Source organism: Ochotona princeps, chromosome 13 (assembly GCF_030435755.1).
Source record: "Ochotona princeps isolate mOchPri1 chromosome 13, mOchPri1.hap1, whole genome shotgun sequence".
In the NCBI taxonomy this organism is placed as follows: domain Eukaryota; kingdom Metazoa; phylum Chordata; class Mammalia; order Lagomorpha; family Ochotonidae; genus Ochotona; species Ochotona princeps.
Genome location: NC_080844.1, coordinates 29,894,611 through 29,916,319, shown reverse-complemented (window position 1 = coordinate 29,916,319; position 21,709 = coordinate 29,894,611). Strand labels below are relative to the sequence as shown.

The 21,709-nt window shown below is 38.8% G+C and overlaps 2 protein-coding genes across 2 annotated transcripts in view; one reads left to right on the top strand and one right to left on the bottom strand.

Annotated features, from left to right (window-relative positions):
• The window catches only part of LRRTM3 (leucine rich repeat transmembrane neuronal 3), a 128,349-nt gene extending 122,881 nt beyond the window's left edge, over positions 1 to 5,468 (bottom strand). Inside the window, exons 1-2 of the mRNA XM_004583420.2 lie at positions 4,893 to 5,468; positions 3,040 to 4,571 (exon numbers count right to left, since the gene is read on the bottom strand). Of these exons, the coding sequence (XP_004583477.1) occupies positions 3,040 to 4,571; positions 4,893 to 4,896 (1,536 nt within the window). The 5' untranslated portion in view covers positions 4,897 to 5,468. The remainder of the gene's footprint in view (positions 1 to 3,039; positions 4,572 to 4,892) is intronic.
• Positions 1 to 21,709, top strand: part of CTNNA3 (catenin alpha 3) — a 1,173,927-nt gene that overhangs the window by 439,604 nt on the left and 712,614 nt on the right. The gene's annotated exons all lie outside the window — the stretch shown is intronic.

Here is a 21,709-nt window from a genome sequence, read left to right as displayed (position 1 = left end):
CCGCTCCACAGAAATACAGCTTATTGCCAGTTGGCCTACCTGGGTAGTTGACTCACGAAATCAAGCAAAAAATGACTTAAATCCTATGAAAAGATATAATGTCAACATCCTTGGAAACACAAACTCACTTAAAGTAAAAATATCTTGAATAAGTGTTGCTTAGAAAACCACGGCACTGGAGCTGTTCAGTCTGTGCTGTGGTAGCACAAGGCTGAGACTAATAAAATGAGTTGGGGTGAGGGAGAGAATCCACACATGCGGTTCAGAGAGACTAAGCTCCTTTTTTTCTCTGTTATAATAAAGCGTCCAGAGTACTGACTGAATCCATTCTGCATCAGTGTGTCTCTGTTGTCTGGTTCAACAGGTCAGGCTAATTCTTTAACTGTTGTCACCTTTGAAAAAGACGAAATTTCATGTATATTTGCCCTAAAAAACTGAATATCAATAAGGTTTCCCTAGTCTACACTGAGTTAGAAGTACTTAGGAAAATATATTTATGGTATTTATTCCAGAAAGTGCCATGGAGGTGTAGGTGAGGGCAAAAGTCTTTACCAAGATAATATTTGTCAGTTGGATTTGCTAATTTACAATGGTGATGTGTTATTATCTAACTACAAGTGTTATACTGCTGTGCCCAGAGGATAGTGGGAACATTTCCCAAAGGGCAGGAGTGGGGTAGGAGGTGAGGATGGAAGTTGGAGTGGGGATGAGGGGAGAGAAAGAAAAGAACTTATGGAATTAAAATCAGTTTTTTCATCTATTATTAAATGTATAAGAAGTTAGGCTTACAAAATATTGGTTGTATATTTGGCTATAGTCATTGATATGTTCCACTACAAGTGGCTCCAATTTTAGAAATACTTTCCATTCAGCAAATATATTTTATATATCATGGTAGTGCCATGGAATCAGAATTGAAAATCTAAGCATAAATATGTAATGTCTAAATATATTTGGTATCCAGGAAAATGAGGCAGAATATCAAGTCAATAAATAGAAGTAGGGTTTTTTTTAACCTTAACACTGAATTTAGGTAATACATTCATCTTAGTATGATAAAAATGAGACTGACCAGAGGAATTTTTTTTCTAGATGGAATATGTATTTACTGATATTTATGAAAAAATTTAAATTACAACTTCAGTGAAAATATTACAGCAGGCTCAGTCATCCAGTTGATGGTACTGTAAGGAAGTATTTGGATTATTAATGAATTATAAATATGTGGTTGTTTATCATTAATAAGTATATATTCAGTAATTGTTTATGAGTAAACATAAAGCTGCAATGCTTTTCTGCACTGCACTGGTATCTATTTTAACATTTAATCCAATTACATATTTCCATGTTTTTCATTGCTTACAGAGATATGATTTTAATTATCTGGCTTCCTTGCTATTATATTTCATGGTGACTTGCCTAAATTTTTTAAACATGTAATACTTCTCCAAACTATATAAAAATACTGGTAAAAATACTCATTCCTTTTTTACTGCAGTGACTCTATTTGAAAGAATAGAGACATGATTAAAGATGTAGGACTTGGCAAGCCACATTAAACCAAACACATTAAATGAAGCCCCAATGTTGCAATTCCTGAGTTGTTTTTTTCCCCCCTCATATAATAGAACTGTTCATTATGGAGGGTGAAAGATAATACAGATTATAGATATTTCTGTAAAAGCTTAATAGACTATGGTTCAAGTCACTTAAAAACAGAGCCTATATTTTTGCTGCAGTCAATAAACTTTCACCAGTGACATAAAAACATGCATACAGCTTACGGCTTGCCAACAGGGTCTATACAGAATTGTGCTGATGGATGTGTTCACAATACAGATGAACACAGGGACATGGTCATGTCAGCAGTACCAAAAGGAAACATTTTTTTCGTAGAGTTGGTGGCATTTTTTTTTTCTGTAAGATTCTGTATACTAAGGTGTTTTAAAGTCATCTTTCCAATGAGACTGTTGGTAGAAAGCATGTCTTGGTATGTGTTCTCTTTACACATCTGAAAGGAAGTGTTAGTAGGGTACTATTGTGTGCAGGGCCCATCATGGAATATGACAGGACAGTCTGACAAATACTGAATTGAACAGGATAGAGCTCATGATTCCACTAACAATGTTTCACTAACAACAACAACAACAAAAAATGTGAGGAAAACGCAGTTAAGCTCCCAGCCACATGCATTAGGCAAGCTGCATTCACATCTGTAACTGTGTCTGTAAACACTCTCCAATGTAAGGAGTGGTGGAGAAATCCACCTCCCTAAATTTGCCTCTTGGCTATTTAATTATCTGGGAAACATACAGGCTAGAAGAAAATGACAGTGAAACCTCAAGTCTGATTTATCATGCATGGGTCTGAGACAAGCTTCAAGTGTAAAACTTTGTATTTTTACCATGCTCACATTTTATAACCATCTACTTTTGCAGTATTTTAACCCTGTAACACTTCCTCCCTGTCCTTGTCTCTGTAATTCAGACGCCTCTGCCAACAGGGCTGCTTTAACCCAGTGTGGTCGTTCGATAGTTTCCTACAAATTGTTTCTAAACCCAGCATTATTGTCAAGGTACTTTCCATAATGTTCCTATAATCAAGATATCCCCTAGAATCAGTTCAAGCTCTGATTACCTGGGTTCATCACACCCCTTTCCTTGAATTGCCTATGAACTCCAAACCTTTGATGTTACCAAAAGAAGAGTAACAGCACATGTGGGTGTTACTTAGGAAAGAAGTTTTATCTTAAAAGACATGAGACATTAACGGAATCAATAGAAGGTCATATACAATAGGCATTATTTTAAAACAGAATTCAAGCTTCACATTAATTATGGTATTTAAATTTCAATGGGTTGATTATGTATGAAGGGGAAATGAATGCTCTAAGACAGAGAAAAACCTTGCCAGAAAGCAAAGCCAGACAGAGAGAAAGGGGTAGGGGGAGCACCATGTTCCCTTTATAGTCACCAGAGTTCATTAAAGACCACTTATTTCCCAGCTTTTAAGAGCAATTTTTATCACAATGGTTCATACCTCACACTCCCTGGAGCCTGATTTGTTATAGGTGCAGGGTCCTGTCCCATTCAGCAGCATCTCGCTGGTCTCCGTGTTGGTGGGTTTATAATCTACGTAAAATTCCTGGGTGCTGGGAGTCATTTGCTTTAGTGACTGTCTTTTCTTTTTCCTGTGCCTTCGCATGAGGGAGCGCTGCTGCAGCTGCTTCATGCTCGCAGGGTACCGCTTCCATGACACGTAGATAACCAGCAGGATGACGAGCACGGACAGGAAAAGGGCCACGCTGCCTGCGATGATTTTATGGAAAGAGATATGCTCCGTGTCAGCATCGCTCTCTGGGCCTGGCTCCGTAGCTCCCACCGTCGGGGGGAGAGGGGGTTTGCTCTCATGTTTCGGCCTGGGGAGCTTGGGCTTAAATGTTGGCTTTGGGAGAGCCCTGGCCAGATCCAACCTCTCCGTGGTACTTTTGCCACAGATGCTGTAGTTCTTCACTGCATCAATCACGTTTACTCCTTGTAGTTCTTTGGGACTGGCACAGATAATTGTATTCTCCCTCAGACCTTTAAAACTTTTCAGCCAGTTTACCAGGGAACAAATATTTCTGCTGCATTCCCATATATTCCCAGCAAGACTGATGTCATTGAGGGATATCCAAGAATCCAAAATCTCTTGACCAATAAATGTGAGCTTGTTAGAATCCAGGTTGAGGCGCTGCAGATTCGGGACACACTGGAAAACACTGGGTCCACTGAAAGCCTCGATCTCATTGCCTGATAAGTCAAGCCTTTGTAATGAACTCCAAGTCCAGGACATGGTCTGTCCTATGACACTGATTTTATTCCACTGCAAATAAAGGTTCTGAAGGCTCACCAACCTTGGAAAAAGGGCCAGGTTGAGCTTGGAAAATTGATTGTGCTCCAGATGAAGTTCTTTGAGTCTGATCATGCCAGCAAAAACATTCCTGGCTAAACTTCGGATCCTGTTATATCCCAGGTCCAAAAGTTCCAGGTTGCGGCAGTCTTGAAATATTCGTACAGGGATGGTTCTCAGGGAGTTGGACCGTAAATGTAAACTCAGCAGCTTCCGCAAGCCCCGAAACTGTTCAGAACCCAGAGAATGCAGCTGATTATAGGACAGATCCAAGTTCCGTAAATTTGTTACAGGTCTGAAGGTATTGTTAAGAAAATAGGAGATTCTATTGGAACTCAGAATCAACTCTTTGAGTCTGCGTATTCCATTAAAAGCATTTTCATCAATATTGCTGATATGGTTATGGTCAAGATACAGCCAGGTGAGCTGGTTGAGCCCTTTAAATTGATTATACTTAAGTTTTTGAAGGCTGTTATAGCGAAGGGATAAGCCTAAGCAACCAGCAGATATACTTGAGGGTATCTCCTGTAATTTCTGAGATTCACAATAAACCATTTTGCCTTCACACCTACAGCCCTTAGGGCATCCTCGTTCAGCAGAAGACAGCATTGTCAGTAAGACAGTGGGGGCTATAACCAGTGCTACAGCTGATCCGCTCAGTAGCCTAATTACATTGAAACCTGGAAATAAAAACAACTCAGAAAAGTTATCCCCCCAAAAAAGAATTCATTTATAATCAAACAAAAATAGGCATATAGATTCATATTTAAGAATTTAAATCTAGATAAGAATGTTCAACAGCAAATATCTCCTTGTTTAATTTAAAAAGGATTGCCTTTACATTTTTTAAATTGTTAATCAAGAAGACATGTCTACTAAGCAATTGAATTTACAGTCTTAGAGCAAAGCAAGGTAATCTCTAAAATAATTAAGGCAGAATTATTATATACACTAGAGGTTTTTTTTTTTTTAAGAAGAAAAGAAAAAATGACAAAACATACCCATCCTTTGTATTGTTCAAAGGTCGTCCTTAAGTCTTTTGCTTTGGCTTAGGGGGCCACTTGCATGACAGCCCCTGTCAGCTGCACTGTAGTGAGTCAGGGCTCACTGACACCCAGGAAGAAGAATTGGACCCCTTGGGAGATGGACCGGTTTTGGAACATTATTCTTTGCCAGCCACGCAGAACACTCCAAGAACAAATAAATCCCAATACCGCATTTGTAGCAAAATATCAAAATCTTCCTAGGTAATAGGATCTTCATGGATATTACGTTTTTGCATCTTTACAGGTTTGTTTTGAGGGGGGGTGGAGATGAGGGGTTAAAAAAAAACTGTCTTCTATAATTTCTTCTTATCAGAAAGCATGATGTATTCCTTCAGGCAACGTGGGGCTACCTGCGCGGCCACATGTGTATTCCATAGCCCAGCTGTTCCTGTGGTGAGCACCCAGTTCAGCCACAGTGCTGCGTTGGAGCCCAGAAGACAGGAGAGCCTCGTACCGCGCACACGCTCAGCTCACTTCTGCAGACTGTCATTCTGAAAGCTGCTCGGACTGTTGCTTTGGTTTCAGTGAATGCAGTCTTATGTAAAGCTGCCCCCAGTGGTGAAGAACATTACGGGCATGTGCAGAAATGCCTCCCTTTTATCTTGCAAATGAGCTGGCTCTGCTGGAAAATGAATGATTCTTTCGGTAGCTCAATAGGAACTGAATGGTCACCATAATCAATACCTAGCAGCATTTTTTGTTTTGGTCATTTCCAAGACTTGTTTTATAATTTGGCAGCATCTTTACTGTCTGCACCCTATTAATTGCTAAACGTGTGCTGCCCAGAGTTTTTCTGGAGCTTGACATTAAGTTCACAGACCAAATGTCAATTTTTCTTAACCTCAATGTCGTCTTCGAACTGAAATTTGTAAAATGAATTATTGAGCACTTCTCAGAGAGGCGTTAACTGCTTGGTCATTTGACCTCTTGGAGTCACGGTGATTATATTATGCAAGGTGTCTCAAGATGCAAGAATACATACATTTTGGAATAGGGAGGATAACTAATAACATATCGACTAATAGGTCCAATAGCCTTTCTGGCTTCCCCAGGAAAAATGTAATGAATTTTATGGCTTATAATTTGGTTCATTGTTTTGGATACTCTCATTATAAAAAAAAAAATAGAAGAGAGCTCCTTTTCTAGTGCCAGTATAAGAGTCAAGGGATCATTTGGTTCATAGTTTAATTGATGCTACTCTTACTTATTATATATGACATTATGTATGTGCTACGTACATACTGTTTGTTGAGCATTTTCTATGGCTATCTTGCTTTGTCCTTACACAATGCTATAATTACAGCCTCCATTTTACAAGTGAGTAAACCAGGTGTTGAAGGAGTCACTTGCAAAAGGTCATTCAAGCAGCAGTCGGAGTAGTGCTGAGACCCAGCCTGGTTTCTGCTGTGCTTGAACCTGCCAGGTGATCCTATTCAATTGCACTGTTATCTTCTTTTAAAAATCAGTTGAGTGAGAATTAGGCTAATTAAGAGATTGTGATAGGAAAGCTGTAATTAACATGTTTTTCTGTCCTGGACTAGGAATAGGATCATGTATACTTCATCAGTCTGAGGCTCCTAAAGGAGCATAAAAACTCAGGAGAAATATATGGGCCTGGTAATTAGGAATGTAGAGGATAGCACCTAAATCCCAAATCCTTATTCTAATTTACCAGCTAAATAACCTTAGCCACTTCACTTAGCTACTCCATGCCTCAGCTTTATCACCTATAAAATGGGTATGATAATAAAAATGTGCTTCCTAGAAACATTTTTTAAAATTGTCATCTTAGGGTCCGGTGCGGTAGCCTAGTGGCTAAAATCCTCGCCTTGCATGTGCCAGGATCCCATATGGGTGCTGGTTCATATTACTGCTGCTCCACTTCCCTTCCAGCTCCCTACTTGTGGCCCAAAGCCATGTATCTTCAAAACCCAGATCCTGGGTTCAGTGTGATGGCACAGTAGCTAAATCCTCACTATGGGCACTGGTTTGTGTCCTGCCTACTCCACTTCCCATCCACATTCCTGCTTATGGCTTGGGAGAGCAGTAAAACATGACCCAAAGCCTTGGGACTCTGCATCTGTGTAGGAGAACAAGAAGAAACTCCTGGCTCCTAACTTCAGATAGGCTCAGCTCGGGCTATTGTGACCACTTGGGGAATGAACTAGTGGATGGAAGATCTTTCTATCTTTCTTTCTCTCTGTAAATCTGACCTTCCATAAAATAAATATTTTTTATTTTTTTTTAATTTTTAAAAAATATCTATTTTTATTGGAAAGGCAGATACACAGAGAGGAGGAGAGACTAAGAGGAAGATCTTCCATCCAATGATTCACTCCCCAAGTGACCGCAATGGCCGGTGCTGCACTGATCCGAAGCCGGGAACCAGGAACCTCTTCCGGGTCTCCCACACGGGTGCAGGGTCCCAAAGCTTTGTGTCGTCCTCGACTGCTTTCCCAGGCCACAAGCAGACAGCTGGATGGGAAGTGGAGCTGCCAGGATTAGAACCGGCACCCATATGGGATCCCGGGGCGTTCAAGGCGAGGACTTTAGCCGTTAGGCCACAGCGCCGGGCCCAAAATAAATGAATCTTTTTAAAAATTGTCATCTTAATATCTGTAAAGGACTTAGTATGTGGCACAGAAGTTTGTATTTACTTTCTGAATGACATTAACTTTATGATATCTTACTGGTACTGAATGTTATTTAGTATTGAACTTTACTACCATAAACTCAGAGAACTATTGAACTTTTTTTTTGTATACAGTAACTTTCTGAGATTTACAAAGTCTTGCCTTCTTAGATAAAAAAAGCTCCCTGTGCCTACATCATCTCAACTGAATCTTTTGGCTTTATGGGCTATAATTAATAATTATTAACCTGTTTCACAAAGCAGACCATGGTAATATCTACCCCATATGATAGCCATTTTGATGAAAGATTGATGATAGCCTTTAAGAAGTTTTCCTTGTTAATGTTTGTTAGGAGGATTGGCTGTGGAAAACCTGCAGTACTTTCATATTCTCCAAGAAGAGAAACTTGGTAAAGGTTAGTTGTAACCTACAAGGAATCCCACATATCAGTCCAATAAAAGCACCGATTCTTTCAGCATCATGTTATCAATAGGGCAAGTAGTCCTCCCCAAATTTGACATGCTGTGATTGCATATGAAGATTTCCCAGTTTCGCCCATGGTTACAATTTGGATAAATGGGAGAAAATGTATATATCAACAGTTTCTGATGAACAAGTAGTTAAAGGATTGATTTAAAATTTAAAAAAAAATTTAGCATGAGGAGAGAATGCAAAAACGTATGAAGTCAATGTTTTGTTTGTTTCAATTTCCTTAATATATACAATAGCACTTGGCACATTATAGATGCTTAATGAATATTTATTGAACAAATTAATTTCATGGGAATTATAAATACAGTGGGAATAGTAGAAACTAATTTTGTAATATTAATGTTTTCTATACAAGGATATGAGCCATGTATATTTCTTTGGAGAGATGTGCAACCATTTTGTAGAAAGCATTCCTAAGGGATTTGTGTGAAATAGCAGGGCACCAGCTAAATAGAAAATCATAGATGATCAACAGTTGATCTTCATTTAAATGTCACATGGAAATGTGCTTTAGAATGTTCCCTTTGTCACAGTACCCAAGGACAACACTGAATCTTTATCATTAAATATCCCAAATCTTTATCAGTAAATACAATTTGTATCTCTCAAAAAATACTAAAAGGATGCTGCTTTTACCTTACTCTGACTTTTCCTTCTTATTCTGTCTTCTTGTCCATTAAATCTAATGGACATCTGTTTTGCTCAACAGCTGCAGGGAGCCACGGTAGAATGAATGGAGAACCTATTAATTGTGTTTCTTGTATCTTTGCCTCATCTCCAGTCATAGAAGTAGCATTGGAGCATATGGTGGTTTTAATTCCTCACTGTGTTTTTCCTAGGACAAACCTTGGATCCTCTGCTGTGTGAATCACTTTACCCTTATTTTTCAGACATATTCATGATGTTCTAGCTCTGGATCTTGTCTTCATAGCTCTCAATTCATGTTTACATCTGGATCTTAATACTAAAATAACACTGAATACTGACTCTGATATCCTGCTTAAGGGTAATCAGCAGCTAGTCTTGGATTGTTGTTGGCTTGGAGGCAGTCTGTGTGATCCTTGCCTTGGGACCAGTCCTTCATACGGGTCTGTCCTGGTTCAGTGTGATGAAGTATGTGAAGAGGGAAGATAATCTAGGAGACTAGTTGAGAATTCCAAAAATAAAATAGAGAATTCTAAGCTTTCTAAGCTACCCTGCACATTAGAACCTGTAGAAATTAACCCCCCCCCAAAAAGCTTATATTCTCAAAGGGTTTAGAAATTTGCTGATAACCTTTTTAAAATGTATCCACCTTTAACTCTTTCAACAGAAGAAAAGTTATGCTACATTATGTATTTAGTAATTTATTTTGCACTTAACACCACAAACCATAAATTACACTCCAAGTTAAATTTCCTTCTTGTACCTAGAGCCTTAATGGTTTATAAAATTTTGAAATGTAATGTCACCTGTCTAGAGACTTTTTTGTTGCACTTGTGGTACTTTAAATAGCTAAGCCTGTTTTATTTGAATTTTCTAAACAAATGAACTCTCAGGATATAATACCAAATATAATATTATTTTAGTGAAAAATGAAACTACATTACAAATATAAGCATAGAATATCAGCTTGAAAAGGATGCACTGATGTCTCAACTGTAGTTAGCTTCAAAGATTTTACTTATTTAATAAACATGTGGTTTGAATACACATTATATTATCAACACTGTACCAGACAATTGGCATATCTCATGTAGGAAACAAAGTCTGCAATCCAGTGAAGCTTACATTCAAACAGGATTAGACAATGAAGGAAATAAATGAGTAGTATGCTAATACATATGTACTGTAGGGGAATAAAAAGGAAAAACATGTGAGGAAGATTGGGAGTCAAGAGAAGTGGATTACAGTTTAATTAAGATGATTAGGACCCTTAAGAAATTGCTTGAACAAATCTTTGAAGACGGTAGAGTTTAAACTTTGGTATGTATAGAATAGCCAGTGAAAAGATTCTAAGGTGAAAAGCAGAGCGTATCTGCAGTGAACAGCAAGGGGGCCAGGCAGTTAGCATAATGAAAGTGGTAGAGTAGTTAGAGATGAAGTCAGCATTTCTTGTTACAGGTATTGAAAGCTATTTCTTGGGGTTTCCCCTCCCCAAGAAATAGCTTACCCTCCCTGCCCTGAGATAAAAGAGGCTACAGCAGGATTTTTACAGAGGAAAGATATGATCAAGTTCAAAGAATCAAGATAAAAGAGCCACTGCTACATATATAAAGAATGTTTCAGTCCCTCCAAATTCATACTTTGAAAGTCCAATATCCAATGAGGTGTCATTGTGCACAGATAATTAGGTTATAAGGTTGGAGCCTTGTGATGTGACTTATGGAATTATAAGGATTAGAAGAGATATGAAAGAATTTGCTTCTATCTCTTTGCTTGTTGCCATGAGAATACAGAGAAAGCTAGTTGTCTACAAACCAGAAATCAAATGTTCTCTAAAACACTGGATCTGTTGGCACCTAGGTCTTGAAGTTCCTATTCTCTAGAACTGTGATGAGTAAAAATTTGCTACCTAAACTACCCAATACAAGGCGTTTTTCATAGCATCTCCTTTGACTAAGTCATTCTTGCTGTTGTTGTGGGAATAGACACTGAAGCAAGGATAGAAAGAGAGATGCTGTTAGAGAGAGATACTGACCAAGTCAGTTGCAGTAGAAGCAGTGACAATTGACTAACTTCAAGATACATTTTAGATAAAGCCATTAGGGTTTTGCTAATGGTATAGAAAGAAAAGTAAAAGGTAAAAGGAAAAATTAAGAACTGACATGGTTTTATGGACTAAAGCATCAAAAGCTTCCATGGGTGAAGTTTAGGGAGTAAAATCAAGAGTTCACATTTGACTTAAGTTTGGATTTGGCTCTTGGTTTTCTTCAATTTTCTGAGATTTTAATTTTGGGAAACATTGTTTTTATATCAGTGTTCGAAGAACCATGGTGTATTTTTAAAATATTTAAAGGTATTTTTTTAACAGAAGTTACAAAATCATGAGCACAATTGTCTCCAGACAAGAGCAGCATGGGTTTCTAATTCAGATGGCTGAGACAGAAGTCATAGTTTTGCATATAGCCTGGGAGGGCCGTGGAATCCAAAGCTTTGATGAAAATTGAAGTTGAAATTATATAAATACTGGATATGAGAAAATTTGGAATCAGCATTGTACAAAATACATTTAGTAAATGAAAATATTCCTTTCTAGAATAATTTAGAGATTATCTTCTATTGTTTATTGTACTACCAGCTGAAATTTGGAATCTGGAAATGATTCTTAGCAAGCTTTTCAGGGTGTCAGTTTGCTCATCTATGAAATAGGACTAATAAACTCTGATCTGTTCATTTATAAGGACTATTTGGGGACAGTTCCCATAATTTATACGTAAGTATGTTATATGGCACAAATTGTTATCAGATATTTCTGGAGTCAGTGTACATATGAGAAAATTAATTTTACTTTGATTCACTCTACCATATATTAGAATGGGCATTTAAGGATCACTTAAATGACTAATGATGAATCAAAATTTATCAATATTATTTTTTACAACCCCCCACAGCTCCTTTTTGTTATCACAATGTTAATAAACCACTTATATTTTTTTTCTTTAATATTCATTTATTCATTAATTACATTGCATTACATGACACAATTTCATAGGTACTGGGATTCCCCCCCCCTTCACCCCAAACCCTTCCCCCATCATGAATTCCTTCACCTTGATGCATAACCACAGCTCAAGTTCTGTTGAGATTCCCTAATTAAAAGTTTACACCATACAGAGTCCAGCATCCCACTTGTCCATAAACCACTTATTATATACTATATATTACTAGCATTCTGGATGCTAACGTATAAACTGCTTTATCCAATAAACGCATGTGATATAGATGTTATGAGGAGCTTAATGTTTGTGATCTTATTAGCAATATGGTTTTGTGAAAATGATTTTTAATTTTTTTGTTGATTAATCATATACATTTTTATGTTTGTAATGATACAATCTTCATCAGAGCATCAACAATTCGATGAGATATCCTTAGTTTCCATTTGTTTGCATTAAAGGTTCTGTTAAAAACCCTATTTGATCACACACATATGGTTATGAGTAAAATGCCTAAAGAATGTTCCAGGCCATACCATTAAAATGATCTCCTGGTGACTTCCTGAAAAGAAAAACAAAATGAGACCGTACGAGGTCAGTACAATACATCTACCCCTCACATGTGAAAATGCATTTATGCAGCATCAATGCATATCCCCAGGTTCTATTTCATTCCTCACTGTCACTTTCTGAGCAAGGTAGCCTTGTGCTAAATTTGAGAATAATCATAATACAATATCTAACAAACTCTTGCAGTATAAGATTTAGTGGCACACTTGTGAGACTCAAAAGACTATGTGATTTTAAAATATTAATTTTTCTTTTTAGTGAACATTTTAAAACACACACCAAAATGGAGAGAATGGCACACTAAACATCAACTTGAACACTTGGCAGTATTTTTGCTAATTTTATTTAATCTTTACACTTCTTCCCACATGCATGCACATTTCCTTCTAGAGTATTTTAAAAACAAATCTCCAGCATCATAGGGCTATTGGTCAATAATCAATTCATTAATTTAGCCAGGCTGTCTATTCCCACATAGATATTTGATGCATCTAATTTACTCTTGGTAGTAATTTAAGCTTGAAGATCTTTTGAGTAATGCGCAGCTTAGACCTTGGTGGGAAATATGTATTTCTATTTTGCAGTATTTATATTGAGTAAATTCATTAATGGGTCAACTGCCAAGCTTGAGAATCAGAAATGATAATGAGTCTAGGCTGGTTTAATATTCATTTATCAGAATGCCTGTTCTTCCATCACACTTGTTCTTCAGTAAATAAACCTGCACACTTGTGTGTTGATACTGAAGTATTCTAATATAGGCTCAAAAATTTTCAAGAGAGCAGCAATAAGAATTCATTTGTAGTTATTTATACTGAAAGAAATCTTCACTAGCTTTTTATGTAGAACAAATTGCATGCAGGAACATGTGACACATCAGTGTCACACTATGAATTTGTAGTGCTATATGTATTTCTAAATGTCTTAAAATTTCTCACAGTGGAACAAAGGAGGGTTAGAGTATTGTAAAAGCCTCTTAAGCACATTTCTACCTTAATAATTGATATTTTACTTTGTATAGTATGACTTTGGTTCGAATGTATTCAATGATTAATGATATCATAGCAAATAGTTTCCTGTATTCACCTCACACATTTTCTGATGTAACAAGGATTTCTGAAGAAAAGATTTGTTTTATCTTCATAGCATTGTGTAAAAGAGTTTCAGTGAGGTACACCAGTATATGTAAAAATTCAAATGCTTAACAAATAAATAACATTCTCCAGCTATAGGCAACTGCTTATAATGCCTTGTACCTAGGCAAGTGCTACACTGTGCTTTAGAAAAGCAGCCAATAGTTGGTGGGCATTCTGGGCTTGGTTAATGCCAAATTTGTACTAACTATACCAGTGTGCCAGCATAGTTACCTATTCTATTTTTTTTTCAAGATATATGGGAGGGATCTGGTGGGCCCTGCTGCAAGACAATCCAGAAGCCTGTGCTGGCTGGGATTGCCCAGGAAAGGGGGTTTGGGAATGTGTGGTAGTGGGAGCTGCTGAGGGAGTACTTTACAGGTGTGAAATGACTTCTGAGGGCCTCCATGAACAGGGCCACTGCACTTGCAGGTGGATGAGGTAGTTGAGACTGGGTGGTTTGGAGAGGGGAAGCCAGAGGGCATGTCTAGATCAGACCAATGCACCCTTCCCACGAGGCAGACCTGGGGTGCAGTGGAAGGCATCGCTCACCACCTGCTGGCACAAACAAAAGATAGGGATGAGGAGTTTGCCTCACTGAGTTTGGCGATAGTTTCTGTCAGTGATTGTTAGGGCAGGGGAAGGGCCATGCTTGGATAAGACATTAACCAGCATGAGAAAGAGCTAGGTCTGGAGTAAGATTTTTTAGGGGATGTATGGGTTCATCCCTTTGGGTCTTTAGTTATACTGGTTTGTGTGAGAGCTGGGCGTGGTGTTTAGCCAAGCTAGATGTGACCATGGAATTCACTGACACTCACAGGAACTGGAGTTGGAAGCAGGCTGGGCTGACACAGACTGCAGCACCCTCTGGCGCACCCAAGGATTGGGTCCAGGGGTGGGCTGGGCTGCAGCAGCCACCAGTACATGCAAAGACTGAGACTGGGGACGAACTATGTTGGACAGGAGCCTAGCAGCCACCAGCACATGTGAGATGTAAATCTGAGAATAGGCCTTGTGGGGGGACTTGGGGAACTCCCTTAGTGTGCTCTTAAGTCTGGTGAGCAAGAAAACCAAGGCTGGGTGGACCAGGACAGGCAGGGATTCACTGCCCAGCTCAGGGAGCAGGCTGTGCTAATCTGGGTTAGGCTTTGGCACCCACTGGCATGTAAAGTAGCCAAGATGAGGTGTGGGCCATGTTGGGCTAGGCTACTTTACCCATGGGTTCTCAGTGAGAGCCAAGGATGGTTGCAGGCTAGAAAGGGTTAAGCTGCAAGATCCACCAGCATAAGTTAGGAATGGGGGTGGGCTGTGATAGGTCAGGCTGCAGCATACCCTCGTAAGAGCCAAGACTATGGGCAGACCATGCCAGGCTGGATTGGAGCACCATCTGCATGTGTGAGGTCTGGGTTGGGAGCAGACCTGGAAGGGGACTAACGGGACTCTCCTGCTAGATTGCAGGTCCCACTGGTGAGCTTGAGAGCTGGGGTAGGGGTTATACAGGCTGACTATGGCTTGCAGTACCCCTTGGCATGCGTGTGGGCTGGGCCCAAGGGTGGGCTGGATTGGGCTAGGCCCCAGCATTTGCTTGGTGCTTGCAAGAGCCAGAGTGGGTGTGAGACTGACTGGGCTAGGTTATGGCAACTGCCAGGCCACATGAGAGCCAGACCTGGGGGTGGTCAAGGTGAGGCTGCACTGTAGCACTGGCGAGATCTGGAATGGTTGCAGGTCAGTTGGGCAGGGCTGCAGTGCCCTCCAGTGAATACTGGTCCTGGAGGCGGGCCTTGTCAGGCTGAGTTGAGTACCTAATGGTGCATGTAAGATCTGGGACTGGGAGCTTGTCTGATAGGGGAACTTGAGGAAATCATCTGTTAGTCCACAACTCCTACTGGTGAGCAAAAGAGCCAAGGCTGGGGCAGTCTAGGCCAGGCTTGGCTTTAGTACCAATTGATATACATGTGGGCCAGATCTGAGGTGACCTGGGCTGGGTCAGTTTGTAGCACCTGCTGGTAGGTACGAGAGCCAAGACAGGGTGCAGGCTGGTCTGGGTAAGACTGCAGCACCCAGCAGTTCACATGAGGGCCTGATCTAGAGTGGATCGGGTTAAGCCACAGAATGTGCAGGTATATATGTCAGTCAGAAGGGAAGTGAGTTGGGCTGTGTTAGACTGCTCCACATGATAGCGTGCCCAGGAATGAGGGCTTGGTGGTCAGGCCTGATGGGGTTATTGGGAGTTGTTTCAACTGGGCTGTAGTTCCTACTAATGTGCATAAGGTGGGGTCTATGGTGAACTGAGTTTGACTAGGTTGCAGCACCCATTGGTTTGTGTGAGAGATGAGACTAAGAATAGAACTGACCAGGCAACTGCATTCATAGGTATGTTTTTGGGCTGATGCAGATGATGGACTGAACTGGACCCTGCACTAGCTGGTACACACAAGAGTCAGGTCTGGGAAACCAAGTGACATTTTTTGGGGGACTCCCTGACTAGACCACTTGACTCAAACTCTGGCCAGAGGGAAAATCACAGGATGTATGGTCTGACCTTGGAGTTCATGTGATAGGATTGGGCTTCCTTGGTTGTTGATACCTATGCAGTAGACATCATGCCCCATTGCACACACGAGCATGACAGCCAGCTCATCTAGGCCATTGGAATGTGTTGAATGCCTTGGCAGAGGGTGGAAAGCAGAGTGAGTTGGACAGCTCTCCTGGCAAAACTTTATATTAGGTCTGGGTGTGTGGGTGCAGTAAGATAGACTTTGTTGACCATTAGACCTTGGAAAGATTTTTCTCAACTCTGGAACAACAAAGCCAATGATGCCTTAGAACTATCAAAACCACTGAAGTAGCACCCTTGGAACATTCTTCCCCACATCAGGGTTTCTAAGATGACACCAAATGGCTGTCCCCCCTATTTCGGGGTGCTGATGTAGCTGGGCAGCAAGGAGCAGCTTCCTCCCATTCCCCTCCTCCGGACACAGGAGAAAAGAATTGGAAGCATTTGTGCCACCCTCCTTCCCTGCACACCTCAATCCTCCTGACCCTAATCAGTGGCACATATGGGAGTACATCCTTCTCAACTATGTACACAGCATTAAAGATAAGACTTTAAAAATAGAAAACATTTATAAATAACAGTAAGAATTGATTTCCAAACACCAAGTTGGAAAAAAAAATAGAAATTTTAACTTTTGGTTGGAAGCTAATGTTACCCGTATTTATGTTTCTGAAACAACGATTTTTTAATTTTTTATTTTAGATTGCAGACTTAAGAGACATTAAATTTCTAAGAGATGAGAAGTCCTGCATAGTTTTGTCATGTAGTAGCAATAATGAAAATCTGTGGGTCTTGGACCATAGTGAAGTATGTCAGCCTCTTTGAAGATTCTCTTAAGCCAGCTGAGAATCTTTTGTATCAGTTAGTACTTGGTAGCTGTAGCCACTCAATGTGAAGTGTCTTCAAGCCTGTGAGAGAGTGCTTAGGAAACTCCTCTGGTTAACAGTAGAACCCCCACATGCCAACATTTTAATTCAAACCAAAAATGGCTTTGTCCCTAAGAACAAATGTCACGGGTTCTTAACAAAGATGCTACTTATTTTTCTGGGACTTGCTTGAGAATTCCTCTATTTATTCAAAAGTATTCTGTTAACTTAAATTCTTAACACTGTTGTTGGTCCTGGGGGGTATGAGGATGAACTGAACAAAGAACTTAGCATCTAAGGTCTTGCATTGCAGTTGATGATTTGGTTAGTAACAACAACAACAGCAAAAAGCAAATCTCATAGCTACACACTACAATGTTGGCTAGTGATAAGGGCTATGAAGAAAAATAACAAGGATAAGAGTTGGTGACAGTTTAATAGGATGATGAGAAAATTTCCTTCCAAGGAGTTCACAGCAAAGAGCAAGCAGAGTGCAACTCCCATCTCTCTCAGTCTTCTCAGCGAGAGAGAGACTAAGGTCATTTCTCAACCTCCTTTAGCAGGCTTGAGTTCCAAACAAAGGTTTGCGCACATTTCCCCCAAAGTACCACCTTGCCTCCCTCGTTCTGATTTTTCTTCATTTCTAGCTCGTTGCCTATGATGACCTGGCCCTTTTGGGTATTTTTCCACTTAGCAAGAAATGCATTCACTGGTATTAGCTAATGACAGCTTACAGAATTAGCTTTCTTGGAGCACTTTCAATTCAATAAGTAAATCTAAGAAACAGAAAATATCAAAGAATCACAGAGAGCTGAGTCTTATTCAGAGTTTAAAAATGCAAGCAGAAGACTTGCCTCAAAGTCATCCATCTTTGTTCCTCCTTCTCGGTCAATTATCTTTCTCAGATCCATTCATTGTGATTACTGCTCGTACTATTTCTGAGTTTTGTGGATATTCTTGCTATGATAACTGAGGATGTAGTGTTGTGTACACTCCCAACATCTCACATTAATATGTTATAATTGCTATGGTGTTAAATAGCTAGTATGTAACTTAAAATGACTAAGTAAGCAAAGATGCTGATGGATCAAATAATGTCCTGAAATTAAGAATTGTGAATATTTTTCCTCACCCTTTTTGATTTGTACAGTTTTGCCTGGATTTAGTGTTTGTTTGTTTGTTCCACCTTTTGAATGGCTCTACCAAGTGCCAAAGTTTTCCAAACACTCACACAATTCTGATAATCCCTTCTTGCTGCAGCATTCACTTCTCTTCCCTGCCATCTCATCTCTCTCGTGTGTGGGATCCTTGGTTCCTAGATGCCCACGTATTCCTTTGCTTAGTCTGTCAGTTTGTTGACACACACAGTAATTACCAGATATCTACAAAAGGATGCATGTGAAGTATAAATTTCAAGTCCACGTTTTTGTTTCTTTTTTTAGTTCTTCATCACTGATTGACAGTTTGCTGTACTTGCAATGCTGGATTGTAACTCACTTTGCCACACAATCTTAGGGATTTTCTTTCAGTTCACATTCTTTCCACTGTGGAGAATTGGAATCTATTCTGATTCACAGTCTTTTGTGTATGATCCATTATTTTCTCTCCAGAAGCTTTTGAGATACTTTATTTTCCCAGTGATTAGGAGCTGTAAAGTGTGCCCCTTTTCTTTATCTGATGAATACTTAATAATCTTTTAAGTCTGGAGACATGTGTCTTTGAATTCTATAAAAATTTGCTTTGTATTTTACAATCACCTCTCCCCATTTTCTTTGGTCTCTCTTTCTCTCCCTGGGACTGCTATTATACAAATTTGGAGTTCTAGATTCATCCCCCTACCTTTTTTTTCTACTGGAGTTGCAGTTTAGGCTTTACTTCCAATCCAACTTCTGTTAATGTGCACGCTAGGAGGCAACAGGTACTTGGGTCCCCGCCATACACACTTACCAGACACTTACCAGACTCACAGAATGAAATTTCCAGCCTTATTTACCCCAGCCCCTACCCCAACCATCCACACCTGAGTACACTGCCGACCTTCTATATGGAGCTATGTCTTTCTAGATGGAGCTATGCTACTAGTGTTCTGAGGACAAGACAAGCTTCATATTGAGCATCCTCATTGTATTTTGCCCTTTTCATTTCCACACCTCATTACCATGTCTGAGGTCCTTGATTCTATCATTTTTTTTTTTTTAGGTTTAAATTTGCCAGAAACTAAACTACTCTGCTCTGCTGGAAGGAGGGATAGGCTTCCTTGGTGTAAAGATGGACAGAAAGGCTTTAAGTTAGTCCTTGTGTTTTCAGTGATCTCTTACTTCTAATCACCTTCATAGAATCCCTCTTCAACAAATGCTTACATTACAGCTTTCTTGACTCTACTTATCTATCACGCAATTTGTGACTTCTAAAAATGTATAGGCGTTTGTCCACTCTTTATCCACATGTGTATTCATTTGTCATCATATGTAAGTCTTTAATTGTAACTTGGAGCTGATGTACCCCTTTGCTTTCCATCTCTTGCGATCTACTTCTCATTGTTGTTACTCTCATGTTTCTGTTTACATGCATATCTCTAAACAATCTTTTAAATGATTAAAAACTAGAATATATTGTGTAATGTAGAGAGTGTGTCTGTTGTTATTTTCTTTACCTCTCTGTAGGCTGTGATGAAAATATTTTCTTATTCAACTATTTGTTCTTTCAATCATCCTCGTTCTACCCTAAATCAAATTGTCCATTTCTGTGAGCCGTCAGTTTCTAAAAATGCTAGCAAAAAAGAAAAATACATTTTTAACTTCATTTTGTGTGTGTTTATTGCTATGGATATCAAGGGAATGTAGTTGATGGAAGTATACATCTTCAAAGCAGTATTATCATGAAAGCAAATTTTTCTATAGCTTTGTACATTTTGTGTTTATCATAACTGCTTGCAAATTGAAATATTTTTAGTATCTATAAGTGTGTGTGATTTCCTTGAGCTCAATATTTTTTTCTGAAGTATGAGCTTATAATTGTATTTTGTAATAGAGGCAGTATAATTTTATGTAAATGTTTCCTTAAGAAATCAACAATACCCTGATTGCAATCTATATTTATTTTTCCATGATTTTATATCAATTATGATTTCAATTATCACTTAGGCTTTAGAATGGATTTTTAAAATGAAAAATGTGTTAGTTCACCATTTTCTAATTTTATTTATGGCTTACTAGTAGAGTGTTAGAAAAACTGTGATCCATCTATACATGATGATAGGGGTGCTGGTGGTGGTTGTTGAGATGGTGGTGAGGTGTGTAATTATACCTCTACAAGTCAATTGAACATGTTAAGTAGACAATTGTTTATGAAATTATTTTCATTTATTATCATAGTCTAGTATGGAGCTGTATTCAAGAATTATTAGTGTCACACAATAGTGTAAATTATTTCTATTTCTGTTTCACACTGGACCTTCTTTTAAAGGAAATAGCCTACATCAATTTAATATAGTTTCTCTCCATAGTGTTTATTTAAAATATAAGAATACTATTTGTTTTACTTATATATATATATACACACACAATCTTCTGTCTTGATGTTTTTTTCTGAGGTAATTTTGGATTCTGCCCCCAGGAAATGAGAACAATTAGGCATATTCAAGCCATTTGCTCTAATTCATAAGCTTTGTCTGTCTTTGTGAAGGTACTAACACGTGACTTGAGAGGTTTTACATAGTTTCAAATGGCTTATCATCTTATGAGTTAAACTTGGAAAGTATTGTAATAAAACTAAATAATAGTCATGTAAAAGCCTATGAGACAGATCTAGAAAGAATTTTAGGATTATCTTGTCCAACCCACATTGCACAGATAATAGAACTGAAACGTATGATAATGCAATAACTTGCTAATTTCATATATGAAACAGATACAGGAACTTCAAATAGAAACCAGGTGTTTTGACATGACTTTTGGGGGGGGTCATTCTGTCAATTTAAGAGCAAAATAAAAACTTTTTGATCATAAAAAATGGTAGAGTATGCTCTAACTTTTTAGTTAATTTTGTATAGACTTAGCCAGACACATCTGGACTTTAAAGTCTACTCTGTTACATAGAAAACAAGCGGATTGCAAATACTACTGTTGTTTAATCTCATTTCCATTCCTTTTTTGTCTTTAAAGATTTATTTATTTTTATTGAAAGGGCAGATCATAATTATGGAAAGAAAAGATAAAGAGAAAGATCCTCTGCCTGGTGGTTCACTCCCCAGATGACCATAATGGCCAGAGCTGAGGCAATCTGAGCAAGGAGCCAGGAGCTTCTTTTGGGTCTCCTACATGGATGCAGGGTCCCACGGCTTTTGGTCATCCTCTACTGCTCTCCTAAGTCATAAGTAGAGATCTGGATGGGAAGTGGAGCAGCTGGGACATGAACCAGTGCCCACATGGGATCTTGGCATTTGCAAGGTGAGGATTTAGCCATTAAGTCATTGTGCCAGGCCCTAGCTTACTTTATGATATACATTTATAGAAGAAGGTTATCATGATTTTTTAATTTAAATTTTATTTTATTGGAAAAATTACGTTTTAACAATTGCAATACAATGTATTTATAGGGCATATATACTTGAGTATAGCCCAAAAGTGATAGTGGCAGAGAGACAGCAAAACCCCAGTGAAGGTTTTATGGAGATTATAATTTTTGAGAAAAATATTTTAGGGATTAATTGCTTATTTGAAAGTCAGAAGTGTGTATCTCCCATCCATTCATTAGCTTGCCAAATCCCTACAACAGCCAGAGATCTTAGTACATGAGACATCAATTGTTGCCTTCCCTAGGGTGCATTAACAAGAAGTTGGATTGTTGAGTGAAGGCAGAATTGCAACCCAGCACTCCTATCT